General features: G+C 35.5%; 1 protein-coding gene across 2 annotated transcripts in view; it reads left to right on the top strand.

Moving 5' to 3' along the window:
• The window catches only part of USP38 (ubiquitin specific peptidase 38), a 33,716-nt gene that overhangs the window by 11,013 nt on the left and 2,469 nt on the right, over positions 1-20,234 (top strand). Inside the window, exons 4-9 of one of the 2 annotated variants that reach the window (XM_027956256.3) lie at positions 824-925; positions 5,196-5,354; positions 7,220-7,413; positions 9,970-10,063; positions 14,552-14,658; positions 15,567-16,923. In XM_027956256.3, coding sequence (XP_027812057.1) covers positions 824-925; positions 5,196-5,354; positions 7,220-7,413; positions 9,970-10,063; positions 14,552-14,658; positions 15,567-16,923 — 2,013 coding nt within the window. The remainder of the gene's footprint in view (positions 1-823; positions 926-5,195; positions 5,355-7,219; positions 7,414-9,969; positions 10,064-14,551; positions 14,659-15,566; positions 16,924-20,234) is intronic. The other variant, XM_042234314.2, reaches the window with a different exon arrangement.

Here is a 20,234-nt window from a genome sequence, read left to right as displayed (position 1 = left end):
TGCAGTAGCCCTGTGGCTCCTGCCCTTGATCCCCTTCAGGCATCACACGAGGTCCTCCCCAGCCTGGGCCACTGCTGCTCCTCTCGTCCTGTCTTCCACTGTGACTGCCTCAATCTCAATCTCCGTGCTTTGTTTACGCACACTGCCCTCCTTGTTATATCTCTAGTCCACCAGGCTGGAGGCCTCAGGGCTTTTGCAATGCTGAGTATAATAAGCAGAGCAAAGGCCCTTCTCCCAGTTATCTGTCAGACTTAGTCTCATTCCTTTCAGTTTTTTGTAGTCAGGGGTCACGTTTATCATGAGGCGTTTTTTTTTTTAATTCCCTATAATAAAACAGCAGAGCCTTTTGCCACTCAGCATTCCCTATTCAACATGCCTCGCTTTCATAGCATTTTTCTCTCATGTTACTTTTAATTGCCTCTATCCAGCCCTCTAGACAGTAAGCCCTCTAAGATCAGAGGTTTGCTTTGAATCCACTATTGTTTTCCCAGTATATACAATAGTGCCAGGCAGTAGTAGATGGTCAGTAAGTATTTTCTGAACAAATAATGGTCCAGGGAGTATCACCTTGTAAACATTGTTTGACAGATTTTTATTTGATGATGTAGTTTTAAGAGTTGGTGGGGTCATTATACTCCCTTGATCTCTGTCATATTATTTCCTAACTTTCTCCCTCTCCCAGAGTTTAATTGTATATGTTATGATAAAACTTCCCAGGAAGGAGATAAGCACATCAATAATTTGGGGCCCAATGAAAGTAGCCACTGATTGGGATAATGGTTTCCATGCCAGACCTTAAAGTGGATGCTTGTCTTTTGGGCAGGTTTTTAATCGCCTTTGGTTTCCTCTCGTGCGACCTGGTGCTCTCGCAGTTCTTTCTCACATGCTGCTTAGTTTTCAGCATTCTCCAGAGGCGTTCCATTTGGTAAGTTATGACACAAGTTTCCTACTTCAAAAAACCTTGTTTTAAAATTTCAACTTAGTATTGAGTCACATTTGTATTTGTGAAAAGATTATAGATTGGTCCTAAATCTATTTTCCTGTAGCTTTATGAGTCCTGTTAAAATTGATACTGTGAGATTTCCTCTCAAAGAGTATATTTTAGCATGTTTTGGGTCTCACCAAAACTTCCACTTGTGATCACAACGAGCAATTGAAAGTTAAAAGTTACTCTTGCACTTGAGAAGTGTCACGTGTCAGTGTCACCAGCGCACTGTCTGTTGCACACATGAGCAGCGTAGAAGGAGAAAAATGGTTTGAAACCACTGACTGCTCTAGAACTTCAGAAGCAGGCGAACATCAGTCTTTATTGCCCTAGAATTAGGGCTTTGCCTTCTCTCTCAGCTCATACCCTATAAATTCTGTTGATTCCTCCTTTAAAATATATCCAGAATCCTACCACTTTTAACCAGCTGCATCACTGGTTTTGGTTTGATTTCATATTATTTATTTGATTGTCAGTTATTGCAAGTGAGAAATGACAAAATGTAACTTTGAGAACCTGTCCATTTTTCTGTCTAGGGCATCACAGGAAAGCAGTGCTTTATGTGGTTACTGACTTCCTCCAAGGTCTGATCCTCAGTTTTACAGGACTAGAAGCTCAATCAACACAGCCACAGTTTAAAATTTTAGGAGGCCTGGCCCACCACAAACATATTCAGAAGAGGCAAGAGGCAGATGAAATGCAGAATTTCAGTTGGTGATTGTTGGTTGGAAATTTAACTAGCCTCAGAGAATTATGTGTCATATCAGCTACTCAGTGCCCCATTTCCACTGAAGGAAAATCTGCAGGCTTATCAGAAGTAAACCTTACTAACAAGTAATTACATTATAATACATTATCACTTAGGAGGAGTGATTTCTGTAGTTTATTGTTCTAATTGGTGAGCTTGATCATCAGTTAATAAACTTGTTATCCATTACACAAAACTCAAACTTGAGCTAATATAGCAAGAATACTAGCAAAATCGTCCAAGGGAGATAAACAACTATTTGTTCCTCCCGTCAGGCACAGTCATGTATCAGCTGTTTGAGAAAAGGTTTATATTTATTTATTTTCTGGGGAGGAAATCCATTCTAATGTTTATTAATCTCCACACATTCCTTATTCTCTCAGATAAGTCACTTTTGCTATACTCTAAACCTATTTCTTTGCTCAATATTTTAAAAGATGGAAGGGATCTCCTTACCTTTTGTTGCCTTCGCCCTCCCCACAAAAAAGTGATTGAAATGGCAAATGGTTGACTTTGAAATATTTGACTGCTGAAATAAGTAAATATGAAATCACTTATTTAAAGAACAGTTAGAGCTAAAATAGGAAACTGTGATCTGGCTTAATAAAGTCTAAAAACAAAAACCTAATTATTCTGTCTACATACTGTGTATAGCCTGACCTACGACTCAACTAAAATTAACTTGGGCATCTAGTAGTGGGTCATGCAGCAGTTAAATCACCTGTAACTCTAAACAACTCAGCAAAGGACTCAGATTTAGGAGTTGCTAAGTATGAACAGTAACCTGGAATCATTTAGAATATTTTGAAGCAAACCAAGATTGATATTACAGAGTGTGTTTTTATGGACCGTTTGCTTTTCATATGCTTTTTATAAGTGACAAATTTTAAATGGAAGAGAAAATATCAAGCCTTCTAATTAAATGTTATACACATTTTCTCAAATACTAACTTAAGTTTAGTGAATATCACAGTAATGTCTGCAAATATTCAGATTTGCTCATTCAGGAAAAAAAAATCAGTTTTCAGATATTTAGAAGATAATAACCTGCTTGGACATCTGTCTTATACACTTGTGAAGAACTTAGTCTTATTTCTGAGTCAGTGATCATTTTTTACCATGTAAGATGTAATAGTAGATAACTAGATATATTATCTGTCCACAAAGATCCAATCTACACTAGGAAGGCTTTTGGACGATTTAGTATTATAAATTAAATAATCATTTTAAAAATTCTTTCTTCTCTTCCATCTTTGTCTCTCCTATCACCTCTGAGGAAACCATAATTTTGGATTTCTGACTATTTTAGCAAATATCTGATAGATGTGGCTTTATGGAGAAAAATTATAATTCAGATTTGCTTTGAAATGTAGCGATGATAGCAGTGGTGTGAACCATTAGGAACTGGTAGTTTTATGGTCAGATTAATGCCTTCAGTGGAGGTAAGATTAAAGAAAGTGGTGTGAAAGCAAAAATATGATTTAAGACCTCAAAGCATAAGAGTGAAACCAGAGAGAGGAGAACGAAGAATAGCACTATTATTTTAAGAATATGAATTTCTTCCTACAAGAAGGAAGGGGGCTGATTGGAATATAACTGTAATTGTTCGCTATTTGATGGTAAGACCATAGAGCTGGCTGTAACTTCACTTTTGTCATGAGTTAGCCATGAACCAAATAGATGTTCTACACTGCTTATACCAAATAATGTTCTACAGTGCTTTTTATTTGGCTCATTTGGCTACTTTAAGAGTAGTCTGAAGGAGGGCAAAAGGTGAAAGCAAGGAGACCATTTGAGAGGCTTTGCATGAATTTGAGGCAAGAGATGATTGTCAGTTGAAACAAGAAAAGTTCTAGGCAGTATATAGGTTTGATTCCATTTGTACAAAAAAATCACATATATGGTATGTGCCGTGACATGCCATACGAAGTTTGATATACAACCAATGTCTTTCGCTGGACAGTGGGACGGAGACTTTTACCTCATACAGATTTTCTTTATAGTAAGTGTATAATTCATTTACAACAAAATTAAACTTGTATAGAAAGAAAATATAACAATATAGGAAGTTAGGGCAATATATCATGAAATTACCCACAATCTCACTACACTAATTTTTATGTTTTCCGTTACAATGTTTTTTTCCCCTAAATATTTTAACAAGGTTGTATTTATATTTATAATCAATATGTAATTTTTGTATCCTTCTTTTGAAATTTAATATCACATAATAAATATTTTCCCATGTTGCTGCATATATACACACACATACATACACAAAAGTTCTACGAAGAGAAAATAATAGGATGCTTTTTACATGTGGACTCTAAATATGTAGTATCAAATTATAATAATTAGTTGAAATAAGTGTAGTTCTGTACTAATGAGCCATTGCTGCAAAGTAGCATTTATTTTGTTAATAACCTCTTAAATATGTGACTGGCTTTGTATTGACTTTTTACTCTAATTTTAAAATGAAAGGACGTTGTGCTTATTATCAGTGTTAATAGTTTTCTACATAGTTATGAGCAATGAGCATTTTAGATTTCACTTTAATTTCTAACCCCAGTTCCTTAAAAATAATGGACTTTCCTAATTCTCTTTATTTTTAGAATCATCTCTTCTTTTTTGGAGGTGGGACATGGGGATCATTAGTAAGGATAACCATGGTTACATAAGACACCGTCCCTAAAATAAAGGTAGTCCCTTGTCTAAAACAGAGGTGGTGCTGTAGCCTCAGCTGTAATTTTAGTTGTATGGATAAGTTATCGTGAAGATTTTCTTGAAGCAGTCTCTAATGTGCTGCTGCTGCTGCTAAGTTGCTTCAGTCATGTCCGACTGTGTGACCCTATAGACGGCAGCCCACCAGGCTCCCCCGTCCCTGGGATAACATGTCTAATTCCTTCAAGTGAAAAATCTAAAATTCACACTAGATGGCACTCTTAAGCTAATGCTTGGTTTATCTTTTAAACATTTGTCCCTATTAAACAATCTGGTAAATATAATAGCCCCAACATTTTTCAGTCTAAGCCATTTTTAGAATGGCAGCAGTGACTTAAGCTCCTATTTATTACCTTAATTTTTTGTACCTTAGTTTTAAATGGAGTATAAGCATGAGGAGAGGGGTCTTATGGATTACAGTTATATATGCTTCAAAAACTAGATTTACCTTGGTATTCTAGAAATGTTTAACTTGGTAACGTTTTTAGAAAAAGGCAGTGACTGAACATACAGAAGAGCTCTGCTGATCGTGTAACACTTGCATTCCGTTTGTACTGGCATGGGTTGCATTTCCTTCTCCAGGGGATCTTTCCCAGCCCAGGGATCAAACCTGGGTCTCCTGCATTGCAGGCTGATTCTTTACAGTCTGAGCCACCAGGGAAACCCTATTCCATTTGTAGGCTAGGGAATTTGTTGCCAGTTTGTGTAAATTGAAGAATGTTTGTCTTTTTTTCTGTTCAGATTGTTCCTCATGTAGTTAATTTGGTTCATTCCTTCAAGAGTGATGGTCTGCCTTCCAGTACAGCCTTCCTAGTGCAGTTAACAGAACTGATTCACTGTATGATGTATCACTACTCTGGATTTCCAGATCTCTACGAACCCATCCTGGAGGCAATCAAGGTATGATGACAGTTGCACCAGTCTCTGTGGAGCTGCAGCCTATGATATGATAGATGAATGCGATGAACCTTCCTATAACCAGCTATTCAATTTACCTTTTTATGGAAATGTGCTTTTTGTTTGAAAAATGCAGTTGGAACCGTGGTTCAATAATTCTTAGAGAGTGATGTCTTTCTTATGTGCTATTACTCTCCAAATTAATAACCATATTTCTTCAGTTCTACAGTGCCGACAATGATAAGGCATATCTTTAAATTCATAACAGCTTTGGAGGAAATTTGTTTTAAAAAAGGATATATTAAGTTGATACATACATAAGTTGCTTCCCAATATCAGAAATGTCAAAATATGTAAGATACGTCTTAGATTCAAAGGAAGGCATTGTAATTACAGTATTTGACCTCTGTTTCTTCTCTGATCTTTATTTCATTTTTGCTATGGATTGTTCATGAATGTTCATATATCTTAGAATCTTTACTTGAATTATTTGTGAACTCAGTTTTTCAACTTTGTGTGGATACTGGATCTAAAAAGCATTGATTCTGTTTGTCTTGAAAAATGGATCACAGAAAGCGTACTTTCCTCTTAGTAAATGTATTGCTTAATCAGGGAACAGCAAAATAATTGGAGAACTTCCTTCAGCTAGATGTGTTCAGAAGTTGTTAGAAATCAGTTTTATTGATAATGTTCCTTTTTGAGGTCTGAAATAAAGTATAAGGTCTCATTATCTTTACTTCTGTATCTGAAATGAATACAAAGCATATTCTTTCTACCTTAGAGTTTCTAGTTAGAACGAGTTTGGATGAGGCCAAAACACAAAACTGTTCAGCAAAGAAGCTATACTACTGGTGTGACCCTTGGACACTTCAGAAGTAAATGTGTCTTTATAAAGGTTTTTGTCATGGATTTGATAGCAGTATTAACCTCTTTCTGCAATGCTGCTGTGTCCATAGATGAAAGCTACTGCTGTTGTTAAATGTCATTCTTCACCTCTAAAAGCTGAAAATTCTGATAGCTAAAGTAGGCTCAGTTTGCATGTATCTCCCTGTTAAACTAAGGGAAGGATTTTCCATTAGATGTCAACAACAACAATAAAATCAAAAGATTAAAATTCCTTCAGAAAGTATTTTCTGAGGTTTAAGTGCTTTAGGTGGTAACAGCAGTCCAAAAAAGCCTTCAAGATTTTGCCAGCTTTCCTTAGTCTCCAGGACTCCACTCATGCTTGAAAACCACTGACGCTGAACATTTTATCTCATATGTCACAAAGCGGGGAAGAAACTGTATCTTGTAATAATTTTCTCTATGGTTAAACATGAGATGGAGTTTTGTTTTTTAAAGTCAGAGGTCATTGTGCTTAGATACTTTCATTTTTCATTCTCTGACTACTTTGAGATTTCATTTCTAAGGGTTAATACTGAGTAAATATTAGTAGTCAATGATAAAGAGATATTTCTTATTTTACTACGAAATTTGAAAGCAGACTATTAAGCTAATTCAGTTGTGTGCTAAGTCCTCATTCTACAGACTTTGAATAGCACTGCCACATATTCTCTGATGGCAGAGGTTTATTTTGAAAATATTTTGCTGGCAAATAGGAAGTAGAAATAGTTCACATATGACTTGAGTTCCTATTTCTTGAGTATTCCTCAGCTTGATAAACTCTAGGAGATATTTATTCATTTTTGGAGACCATTATTTTTGCCGTGTACTGTGATTTTTTTGATGACTGGTCAAGTACTATCAGTGATGTCAAAACTAAATGGGAAAAAAGAAAGAATAAATGTCAGTGGAAGAATCTTCTTTATGGTGTTAATAACAAAAAATAGTTTATATTTTATACTACTTTTCCTCTTTATGATCTACAGGATTTTCCTAAGCCCAGTGAAGAGAAGATTAAATTGATTCTCAATCAAAGTGCCTGGACTTCTCAATCCAATTCTTTGGCATCTTGCTTGTCTAGACTTTCTGGAAAATCTGAAACTGGGAAAACTGGTCTTATTAATCTAGGGAATACATGTTATATGAACAGTGTTATACAAGCATTGTTTATGGCCACAGAGTAAGTTTAAATTTGAACTTTAAAAAAATTTGTCATTTTTACTGTAGAAATTGATGCATGCTGATGAAATGTAAGATGGTGAGATTGTCTTCAAATTATTTCTTATATATGGCAGAAAAAATATTAATATTTTCATGTAATTGCCTTATTCAGAAACAAAATTGCTTTTAGTACCTGGAGCTATTAAAATGCTAATTTATATAAATTATACTTAATGTTTATATTATTTATTTCATTTAGAGTCTTTCAATTACTCTGGCTTGATATTTATTAATATATCAGAGGAAGTGATTGAACTTACTTCACAGAGTTTAAGGGTCCTCAAGTACAATTTGTTATTATCCTGTAAGACTGATTTTTTTTTTAACCTGTGTATCTTTTGAGGTGGTCATATTTAGTTTTTTCTGCTTGTAGGTATTTTGCTGTTTCTCAGATCAATAACTTCTTCACTGCCCTTAAAGAAATTCAAGCTCTGCTTCCCATCCCAAGTTGATAGATACTGAACAGATGTATAACAGACATGTTCCTTTGCCGTCTTACAGATTTACTTTCAAATGCATTTTCTTTTGCAGCCAAGCAAATAGGAAATCAGTGACTGTTAGCTATGTGAATTTAATCTGTAAAGGTACAAAATAGTGATGAACTTTCGCTGAGGGCAAAAACCTGGTTGAATTTTTCTCTTCCATACCAATAGAATACTCATGGAACTTGACCAAAGAGGTTTACAAATTGAAATCTAGGCCTTTGTAAGTTTTTGTGCCTTCCTAGAGGTATCATACCTGGAGGAGGGTTTGGCAGCCCACTTCAGTATTATTGCCTGGAGAATCCCATAGACAGAGGAGCCTGGAGGGCTTGTGGTGTGGGGTTGCAAAGAGTCCGACATGACTGAGCGACTGATCACAGAGGAATCATAAACTAAAAGCTGAAGAGTTTAGCTTTACTTTCTTTCCTGGTCTCAATATATACAATCAAAACTAAGGCGTTTTCATTTGGTCTAATGGTTCGTTTGTTTTTAGGAGTTTTTTCTTGTGTTCTAAGAAAATATTTATTCATAGACACAACTGATACTAGGCATAAAACCAAAATAATCCATGTCTTACCACCAGAGGTCATCTAATCCAGCCACCTAATTTTACAAATGATAGAGAAAGCAAAAACTCAAAGCAGTTATAACTGACAGCTACAATTCAAAGAGCACATCTTATTTTATAGCAGCCAATACTATCTCAGAACAGGCGGACAGCATATTTTATTTCTTTGGTAATATGTAAATTCTTAAATAAATCTAGGAGTACATAAAATAAAAATCAGACATTCGCATAGGTATCTGTTGTTTTGCGTGTATTGTTCCAGACCTATTTTTGTACAGTGATAAGATTTATCTAGTATAAAACAAATGCGTTGGTTTTTAAAAATATGTTTACAAAGAATCTTGTTTATTCTTTTCCAGCCACTTATTTTTTTTCTTTTGATGATTTATATTGGAAATAGTCCCATGTTAGTGTAATGGCAGAGCAATGTCATTCTGATTAAATAGATGTGCCATAGTTAATTTAATCATCTTCCTAATGATGAATGTTAGGTTGTTTTGCTTATAATTAACATCTGCCCATATGCCTATGATACAGAGGCTATTCTTTGAATAGGGTGTGCCACACTGGTCTCCAGAAAGGTTATAGCATTTGAACTTGCATACTAATACATGATCGTACCTATGACCCCATCCCTTTAGCAGTACTTGATAAAATCAGTATTAAAAAATCTTCCCAATCTGGACAAAAGTGTCTTAGTGCATCTTGGCTGACCTTTAGTTTTTTGCCCTCTCTAGTACCGTTGTTCACGGTGTCTCTTTTCTGAATGACCTGTTCTTTCCATTGTGCACCTTTCTGTTGGGTCCTTTTCTTTTTCCTGCTGATTTATCCTGGATGTGTACGTGCTTTCTTCCCATCAGAATGATACATTTATCGAGTGTTTTGTTTGCAGTTTTTTATTTTATGTAGTCAGATCTGCTATTTATCATTTATAGCTTCTGAATTTGGGGACTCCTTCCCCTCTAAACTCCCTTTACCCCCTTTTCTTCTCTTAAATACTTCAGTATTTTCATATTTTACATTTAGCTCATTACTTCTCTGTGGCATCTATAATGATATGAAATCTTGTTTCATTCCATTTTTTTCCCAAAAGGATATCCAGTTGTTCTATACTGTTTTTTGAAGTTTCTTCTTTTCCCATTCAGCACTAGTACTACATTCTTTAAAACTCTAACTTTATCATAGTTTTGATGACAGGACATTATTTTATATTTCATGCAGAGTTGAAAGAATTTAAAAGTTGTTTACTCAAGTTACTAGTTAATAGCTTCATCTATTTCTATTTGCACCATTTTCTTCCTTCTTCACTACATTGTAGGCAGTGACTTTGCCAGGTAAAGGGCCTTCAGGTAAGTGAAATTTTACTTTAAGGATAATAACTTGAACTAACTTCCCTTTAGCTTTTAAAAAGTGCATCATGTGTACACATATAGACAAAAAATCATTATATTTTACTATCTTTCAGTTTCAGGAGACAAGTATTATCTTTAAATCTAAATGGGTGCAATTCATTAATGAAAAAATTACAGCATCTTTTTGCCTTTTTGGCTCATACACAGGTGAGTGTAAGTGTCTATAGTATGTATATGTTAACTGAATTGATAATCTTCTTTAAACTTCACATTATACCAAATTTGATGAACCTTTTTAACTGGAGAAATAATATATCTCTCTCCCAGCACAACAGATCCACATAGAAATCTAAAGAGATACTGCCTGAAATCAGGATATGCCTTAAGTTCTTATTTCTCCCTTCTACTTTGCATTCTTGTAGATGAATATTTTACTGACCCATTATTCTAATTATTATCGGTAAAATCTGATTTCCTATCCAAAAAATAGCTCCTTCATGAAGAAATATTTTAAAATGCATCTTTAATATTGTTTATAGATATTAATTTGGTAGATTTTCATAGTAATGAACAATTTAACATGAATAATTAAAATAATTTTGTGACATCTTGGCTTTTTTTCCCTCCCATTTCTGATGTATATACCCTCTCATTATAACTAAACTTTTGAACTTAATGGATAAACTGTTTACCTGTTAGAAGTTATGGAGCTTAAAATTTCATGATCTTTTATGTCCACAAATTAATCCAACGAAATAAGTTTATGCTAATAGCAAGAACGTCATGTAAATAGCCATTTATTGAGAGATGTAATATGAAGTCTGATAAGCATTCAGAAAGGAATCCTTGTGCTCAAAGAACTTGTACTTTTAAGTTCCGAGTAATACCTATGAATAATACAAATCATTTACAAATGATATTTTCTGGTTTCACTGTTCTCATTTCACAGAGGTCTAAAGGAATAGGTAGTTACGGCCAGAAGAGAAGATAGATTTAGAATTGATGGGATTGGGTTGTTAGGAATGCTTTGTTTCCTACCTGCAAGCTGAGAAATATCTCAAGTATAACTTCTTAAATGGAAGGAGTCAAGAGTGGCATGAGTGATGGCCTGAAATACTCAGAGGATCATTTTACTGTTCTCTGCCTGGAGGAAATATGTCCACAAATTTAACACCTCAGGACCAAAGGAGATGAAATCTCCTCCCTGCAACTTCCAAACATTGTTTTCTAGTAAATGGATGTATATACTTGCTGTATTTACTGTATGTTATATAGAGTTTGCCCTTCAACATCACAGTCTGAACTGCAAAGGTTCACTTACACATGGATTTTTTTCAATAAATATGTACTACAGTACAACATAATCCATGTCTGAGTCCACAGATGCAGAACCACAGATATGGTGGGCCTATTGTAAAGTTATACACAGGTTTTTGACTAAGCAGAGGGTCAGGACCCCTAACCCCATGTTGTTCAATGGTCAGCTGTATAACATGTATGCATATGGTAGGTGTATGTATATCTATGTGTATATGTGTAGAAATTAATACATTATATATACTATATTAACTTAAGTTAGAGCTATTAGGAAAAAGCCTTAGGAGTCTTCCATATTCTCAACAAAAGAAGAATTAACAAGAGAACCTAATTAAACTTCTGCCATAGTTGAGACCGTATCTGACAAGTAGATTAGGTAGGTAGATTTTCCTTATATGATTTAAAAGGCTTTTCTTCTCATAATTAATGAAGCTAACATGTATTGAGCATTTAAATTCATCTAGTTCCTGTGCTAGGTGGTTTGCATATATTATCTCTTAATCCTCAAAATCAATCTATGAGGTAATAAGGTAGTGTCCCTATTTTACAGGTGAAGAAACAGGGCTTACATGACCTGCTTTCCTGGCCATGCAAACAAGTGGCAAGACTGGAATATGAATCAAATGATTTCTGAAACCCATTGCAAACAATCCACCAAATTCCTTTTCTTCAGAATGCCATAAATACACCTATTTTGATAGAAATGTTTTCCTTAGCTGAGAACCCTGTCATATACCACAAATAACTCAAATTCTAAATTTTCAGGTTACAATCACAACTTTGAGGTTCGTGACATTGTACAGGAGACAGGGGTCAAGACCATCCCCATGGAAAAGAAATGCAAAAAAGCAAAATGGCTGTCTGGGGAGGCCTTACAAATAGCTGTGAAGAGAAGAGATACGAAAAGCAAAGGAGAAAAGGAAAGATATAAGCATCTGAATGCAGAGTTCCAGAGAATAGCAAGAAGAGATAAGAAAGCCTTTTTTAGCGATCAGTGCAAAGAAATAGAGGAACAGAAGGGGAAAGACTAGAGATCTCGTCAAGAAAATTAGAGATACCAAGGGAACATTTCATGCAAAGATGGGCTCCATAAAGGACAGAAATGGTATGGACCTAACAGAAGCAGAAGATATTAAGAAGAGGTGGCAAGAATACACAGAAGAACTGTACAAAAAGATCTTCACAACCCAGATAATCATGATGAGGTGATCACTCATACAGAGCCAGACATCTTGGAATGTGAAGTCAAAGCATCACCTTAGAAAGCATCACTACGAACAAAGCTAGTGGAGGTGATGGAATTCCAGTTGAGCTGTTTCAAATCCTGAAAGATGATGCTGGGAAAGTGCTGCACTCAATATGCCAACAAATTTGGAAAACTCAGCAGTGGCTGGAAACTCAACAGGACTGGAAAAGGTCAGTTTTCATTCCAATTCCAAAGAAAGGCAATACCAAACAATGCTCAGACTACTGCACAGTTGCACTCATCTCACATGCTAGTAAAGTAATGCTTAAAATTCTCCAAGCCAGGCTTCAGCAATACATGAACCGTGAACTTCCTGATGTTCAAGCTGGTTTTAGAAAAGGCAGAGGAAACAGAGATCAAATTGCCAACATCCACTGCATCATGGAAAAAGCAAGAGAGTTCCAGAAAAACATCTATTTCTGCTTTATTGACTATGCCAAAGCCTTTGACTGTGTGGATCACAATAAACTGGAAAATTCTGAAAGAGATGGGAATACCAGACCACTTAAGCAGCCTCTTGAGAAATCTGTATGCAGGTCAGGAAGCAACAGTTAGAACTGGACATGGAACAACAGACTGGTTCCAGATAGGCAAAGGAGTGCATCAAGGCTGTATATTGTCACCCTGCTTATTTAACGTATATGCAGTGTACATCATGAGAAACGCTGGACTGGAAGAAACACAAGCTGGAATCAAGATTGCCAAGAGAAATATCAATCACCTCAGATATGCAGATGACACCACCCTTATGGCAGAAAGTGAAGAGGAGCTAAAAAGCCTCTTGATGAAAGTGAAAGAGGAGAGTGAAAGAGTTGGCTTAAAGCTCAACATTCAGAAAATGAAGATCATAGCATCCGGTCCCATCACTTCATGGGAAATAGATGGGGAAACAGTGGACACAGTGTCAGACTTTATTTTGGGGGCTCCAAAATCACTGCAGGTGATGACTGCAGCCATGAAATTAAGAGACGCTTACTCCTTGCAAGAAAAGTTATGAGCAACCTAGATAGTATATTCAAAAGCAGAGACATTACTTTGCCAACAAAGGTCCATCTAGTCAAGGCTATGGTTTTTCCAGTGGTCATGTATGGATGTGAGAGTTGGACTGTGAAGAAGGCTGAGCACTGGAGAATTGATGCTTTTGAACTGTGGTGTTGGAGAAGACTGTTGAGAGTCCCTTGGACTGCAAGGAGGTCCAACCAGTCCATTCTGAAGGAGATCAACCCTGGGATTTCTTTGGAAGGAATGATGCTGACGCTGAAGCTCCAGTACTTTGGCCACCTCATGCGAAGAGTTGACTCAATGGAAAAGACTCTGATGCTGGGAGGGGTTGAGGGCAGGAGGAGAAGGGGACGACCGAGGATGAGATGGCTGGATGGCAGCACAGACTCGATGGACGTGAGTCTGAGTGAACTCCGGGAGATGGTGATGGACAGGGAGGCCTGGCATGCTGTGATTCATGGGGTCACAAAGAGTTGGACACGACTGAGCGACTGAACTGAACTGAACTGAATCACAACTTTGCAGATGTCTTTTTCAGTTCTATTTTTGTCGTGGCAAAATCTAGGATTTCAGCCTACCTTGCTCTAAAGTCCACAAGCAATCACTTCACTAAACTGCTCCTATGTTAAAACAAATAAAGTCAGCAAAGTTCCTGAGCAGTGTGTTCATATTCCATACATTTATGACATGTGTTCCCAGTCAAAGAAATTTTCACCTAAAATCAGTAGGCATGGCTTTGTAGAGTATGTCCCTTTTTAATCCAAAATATATATCTACTAACTTTTTTTTTTTCAGATTTTTTTTTTAAAATTGTGGATTCAAGCACATCAGAGAGAGAAGGGCAGAAGCATTGTATTAAGTTAAAGAGTCTTGGGGTCTGATAAAAATCCCCTCTGCTACTAGTTTAGCTGTATGACCTTGGGCAAGTCACGTACTTTCTCTAGATCTTAATTCTGATCTGCAGAATGAGAAGTTAAGACTGAAAGTTACCTAAATGTATTTGTCTGGTCCTTTGTAGTAAAGGTTAAGCCCATGTAATTGTAGTCATCTTTATTAAACATTATATATTAAGATTTAGGTATTTAGTTCATGGTGTGAGAATCACTTCCTTGTGTTTTCTTGATCAACAGAGAGAAGCATATGCACCTCGGATATTCTTTGAGGCTTCCAGACCTCCATGGTTTACCCCCAGATCACAACAAGACTGTTCTGAATACCTCAGGTTTCTACTAGACAGGTAAAAAGCATTTCTAGAGCTGTGATTTGAATTATGTTCTTTCTTAACAGATTATTTCTATTGAATATTGTTTTTACCTTTAAAGACATCATTTCTAGTGTTAAACTCTAAAATGCCTTGCATTTATTTTATTTTTTTAAGGTGTTTTTAATTTAGTTTCTTTTTTAAATTTTCTTACTTTAGCTGTTCTCAAAGTGTAGTATAAGAACCCCTGGGGGTTCCCAAAACACTTTCAGGGATCTTTCCCTTTCTGACTACGTATCTGTGTATCTGTAGTTAAGGCCAGACTTTCTTCATATGCTTCATCCAAAACAACAGAGCACAATAGTTTGAATGCAGAGCAGATACAAGGATCTAGCCTGCCTTCTATTAAGCCGGATGCTTGAAATATTTGCAAAATGAGCCATTCATCTCACTAAATTTTTTTGAGTTTAGAAAATATAACTTTTTCATTTTTAAATGTTATTTATATTAGCATGTAATGAGTTTATTATTTATTATTGTGTAGTACTTTATTACTTTTATTCTCAATTTTTGAATACAGTAAATGTTGATAGATACAACCACATACATGATAGCTCTCAGGTTCCTCAGTTAGTTTTAAGAGTATAAAGGCATTCTGAGATAATGAAATTTAATAACTTCACCTTTATACCAACTGATAATTAAGTGGGTTTGATCAATTTTATTGTCTTCTTCCTACTTAGGTAATAAAACCTATTATTTCCTGGTCTTTGCCTCCTTTATGGAATGTAAATGACTAGTAAAGTTAGTTGATTTTTTAAATAAGCATTATATTTGATAAGAATAATTTGGCTGTTAATATAAGGCAAGCCACTCATATTTTTGAATAGAACTGACATTTAAATTTAAGCGAAGTAGCTATATAATGATATACTCTCCTGCAGGCTCCATGAAGAAGAAAAGATCTTGAAAGTTCAGTCCTCACACAAGTCTTCTGAAAGTCCAGGATGCAGTGAAACTTCTTTACAAGAGGTAGCCATTAAAGCAGCTGTCCTAACAGAGACCCATTGCGCAAGTGACGGTGAGAAGACGCTAATTGAAAAAATGTTTGGAGGAAAACTTCGAACTCACATTTGTTGTCTGAACTGCAGGAGTACCTCACAGAAAGTGGAAGCCTTTACAGATCTTTCACTGGCCTTTTGTCCTTCCTCTTCTGTGGAAAACTTGTCTTTTCAAGATCCAGCATCATCACCCAGTACCCAAGATGATGGCCTAACACAGGCCAGCAGGCCTGGTCCTTCAGAAGGACCAGGTGTCTGTAACCCGTCAGCCATTGCCATTGCCTGCGACTCAGCTGTGAATGAAAGAATGGTTGACAGTCCTGATGAGTTCTGCTGTACTGAAGACGCTTCTGCCCCTAATGACTCTAGCAAGATGCTTGTTAATAAAGATGTACCTCAGAAACCGGGAGGTGAGACCACACCTTCAGTGACTGACTTATTAAATTATTTTTTGGCTCCAGAGATTCTTACTGGTGACAACCAGTATTATTGTGAAAACTGTGCCTCTCTGCAGAATGCCGAGAAAACTATGCAAATCACAGAGGAACCTGAATACCTTATCCTTACTCTCTTAAGATTTTCCTATGATCAGAAGTATCACGTGAGAAGAAAAATACTAGACAATGTGTCACTGCCACTGGTTTTGGAGTTGCCAGTTAAAAGAACTCCTTTCTCTTCATTGTCAGAAAGTTGGTCTCTAGATGTTGACTTCACTGACATTAGTGAGAATCTAGCTAAAAAGTTGAAGCCTTCTGGGACTGAAGAAGCTTGCTCCCCAAAACTGGTGCCCTATCTCTTGAGTTCTGTGGTCGTTCACTCTGGTGTGTCCTCAGAAAGTGGGCATTACTATTCTTATGCCAGAAACGTCACAGGAACAGAGTCCCCCTGCCAGACGTGCCCCCAGCCTGAAACGCTGGCGTTTTCCTCCTCCCGGAATCACTTACTAGGGAGAGATAGTCCCACCACAGTGATTGAACAGGACTTGGAAAATAAGGACATGTCAAAAGAATGGTTTTTATTTAATGACAGCCGAGTGACGTTTACTTCATTTCAGTCAGTCCAGAAAATTACGAGTAGGTTTCCCAAGGATACAGCTTATGTACTTTTGTATAAGAGACAGAACAGTACTGATGGTTTAAATGGTAACAATTCAACCACTGGACTCTGGGTAAATGGAGAACCACCTCTACAGAAAGAACTAATGGATGCTATAACAAAAGACAATAAACTATATTTACAGGTAAGTTGGAAACATAATCATCATTTGTAGAAGCTATTTAAGCAATTGATAAATGGTTGAATGCTTGCCTTAATTTTGAAATCCACCTTTTACACTTCCAAGGAGTTTACAAAGTGGTGATTTTGAAATTTGAATCTGGGTTCATATGAAATGGGTTCAACCTATATAACTAAATTTTCTTACTTGCTAATATTATGAATTAGGTATGGAAAGTCACAATTAGATGCAGTATAGAAGCCTTTCTTTGTTTTCAATTAGAAAAGATCTGATCATTATAAAATCATGCCATTCAGAAATATAGGAAGTTTAATAAAATGGAAATATTTTCCTCTTCCGTTTAGTTCCACCTGCCAGGGGAAACAACTGCTAAATTTGTATTTATTTCTTCTTGACCTTTGTACAAATATTTTAAGAACTATTGACAAGTGGTTAAAAGGAGACTAAAAGGTAGAATCTGTACACAACAGATGTTTGTGTTCTTTAAGGACCTGATCGACAGAATCAAGGCAGTAATACAACAGTAAATAAAACTATGAATAAGGATTTCATATGAGCTGAATATACTTATACTTTTCACAAAGATTTTTCTTACTTTAAAGTTAATATAGACCTTGCTGAAAGTATTTTTCTTTGAAACCTGCCAACTTGCTATCAACATAAAAGACCAACAGTAAATAGGAGTTAAAACAGTAGGTGTATTATAAACACACCAAATGATTTTATGAGTTTAAATATGTAAGTTTCTAAAAATTTTGTGTTACAGACTCTTAAAAGATACAGAATAAGAGAAAAAACAGCACTGATTTGTGGGAAAGTTTACTGTACTATGAAATATTCAAATAATGATACATGATACATTTATAAGGAGTATGGCAGTGTTCCAGGATTACACAGAAACAATACATTTTGCAGGAAAAAAAAATAAGAAACTCAGGATATTCCTTATTCACTACCAGAAAGGCTTATGATCAAGGTAATAGAATATATTCAACCGTGTACTTCTCGATAGATATCAGATAAGCCATTAGATAGGAATCATCAGGATTCTTGAACATTGGAAAGATGGAGTGAGGGTAAGAAGATAAGGCTGAAATAGAATTTCTACAATGTAAAATATGAAAATAAGGCCCAGTGCAATCTTGACTTTTGAAATATACAAAAACTACTCTAATTTCTATAATTGGACTGCCAAAAACTTAGCCCATTACATCCTACTTTACAGTGTTTGTGATGAGCCATTCTTTTCATTATTATTTTATTATCCTTATGTCATTATAAAGAAAAACCATTATGTACTTTGTTGATTCAGTTTCTCGTGTTGTGCAGTTGTTCTAAATTCCATTTTAAGTCTCAGATTGTCCAGTTGTCTAATGCAAAAAAGTTATCACTTCATTTTACATTAAAGTTATTACCTGTTTTAAGATATTGTTTATTTACCTGTATTAAGACTCTTAGGCTATTAAAGCTTCATATTAAAGTGCCTTTTTGAACCAAATTACAATAACAAATATCCAACTAGAAATTAATTAGAAACAAATATATTTAGACTTCATATTATTTAATCTCAACTACAGAAATATAATGGATAAGTTTTGAATGGTGATGTTTCTCATACTGTATAACCAAATCATTCTGGTGTTTTAAGTTTGCGTTAGGAGCTATGGTGCTTCTGCTGTGAACGTGTCTTCATAATTGCCTGGCAGTGAGACTATGTGGTGAGATTTTATATATAGCAGTTTTCAGCTGTCATTCTTTAGTTTTGAACACTTGGAACATATATGTGTATATTTTTTCTCTCATTTCCAGTGCTGTTTTTACATTCACTCTTGAGTTATAGTTAAAAGTGTGTGCCCATTTCATAGTAATGATGCTTTGTAATAGATTGCTATGTTTGGGATACAACTTTGGCTTTAAGAAATGGCATTCTGCCTAATTATAAAATAGTTGTAAAAAACTTACCAAATCTTAGTAAAAGTAAGGCTATGGAGTTAAGTCACAGCTAGATTTACAAGTGTTAGAAAGACTCTTGCTCTTTATAGTATTGGAAGGACTAGTGGTTTTGAAAAACCTAGGCAAAAAAATTCTACCACACAGACTATTTTCTACTCTGTAACATAACCTGACACACAGGAAAGCAATGCAAACTGTGGATCTTGAAGTCTATCTGGGAAAGGGCTTGTTCCTCATATACTTCTACCCCCAGCTTCCATTAGGAGTATCTCCATTCTTTTAGCGTCTGGAATACAAACATCATGCTTTCTGTTAGGATCCAGTGTGAGAAAGGATGTGTGAATGGTTATCGCCTAACCCCATGTGTTCCACCCTAACTGCAGATAATCCTCTCCTTTCTTGTTCAGTTTCTTTTCTTTCTTTGGAGGAGGTGGGAGTTTGTCTGAATATTTTTCTTCATCATACATCATACATAAGAGTATATATTGTATCTCATACATAAGAGTATATATTGTATCTGTGTAATTTAAAACAAACAAACAAAAAAGCTGGATCAATTTTATGTTTATAGATGTACTTAAATGAGAGATCTAAATATACTGAAAGGTTTTTGTCCCAAAGCAACAGTAGCTCCTTTTTGTTATTTGACCAATAGTCCACTATTGAAATAAGAATTAATTTTAATACTTGATATATAATTGGGTAAAATTACTTATAAATTTGTGAATTTACCTAATATTCTCATCTGTATTAAAAGAAATAAAATGAAAAGTGGTTTCCCGTACTTTTATCCATAGTTGAAGCGTATCTTCTGAAAACAGAATATCATATGCTTTTCTCCATCAGCCATGTATTTATATAAATAACTACAAAAGTAAAAATGGTATCTTACTTCCTTGAGAAGCTCTGTATCTTAAAGTATAATATAATATAGGTTTCAGGTGTCTCAGAAGCAGTGGGGTTACTCAGTTTTGTGTTGTGTAGGTTCTTCAACATAATTTCTGGTGGGAAATCCCTTTTTAATAGAGTCTAGGCAAGATCTTCTTGAGCAGAACTCTTGAACTCTGCCTTGCATATTTACTCAGTTTATTTATTTCATTAGGGAACAAGGTCTGTATCCTAAACCAAATATTGTTTCTTAGATACAGAGCCATATTTTCATTGCTTGCTTAGATAGCTTAATACATTATAGAACCAGAATGGAGTATTTCTGTTCTTATTTTTGTGTCTATTTCTGATACCGCTATGGCAGCTTTTATTTTTAATCTGTCAAACATATATAATCTTACTCTAACTTTACAAATTGAAGAATAAATTAATATAATCCCTGAGAAATACTGTGTGGTTAGACATGATACAGA

Source organism: Ovis aries, chromosome 17, assembly GCF_016772045.2.
Source record: "Ovis aries strain OAR_USU_Benz2616 breed Rambouillet chromosome 17, ARS-UI_Ramb_v3.0, whole genome shotgun sequence".
Lineage (NCBI taxonomy): Eukaryota > Metazoa > Chordata > Mammalia > Artiodactyla > Bovidae > Ovis > Ovis aries.
Note: the sequence above shows the minus strand (reverse complement) of the source record. Positions and strands in the feature narration are given on the sequence as shown.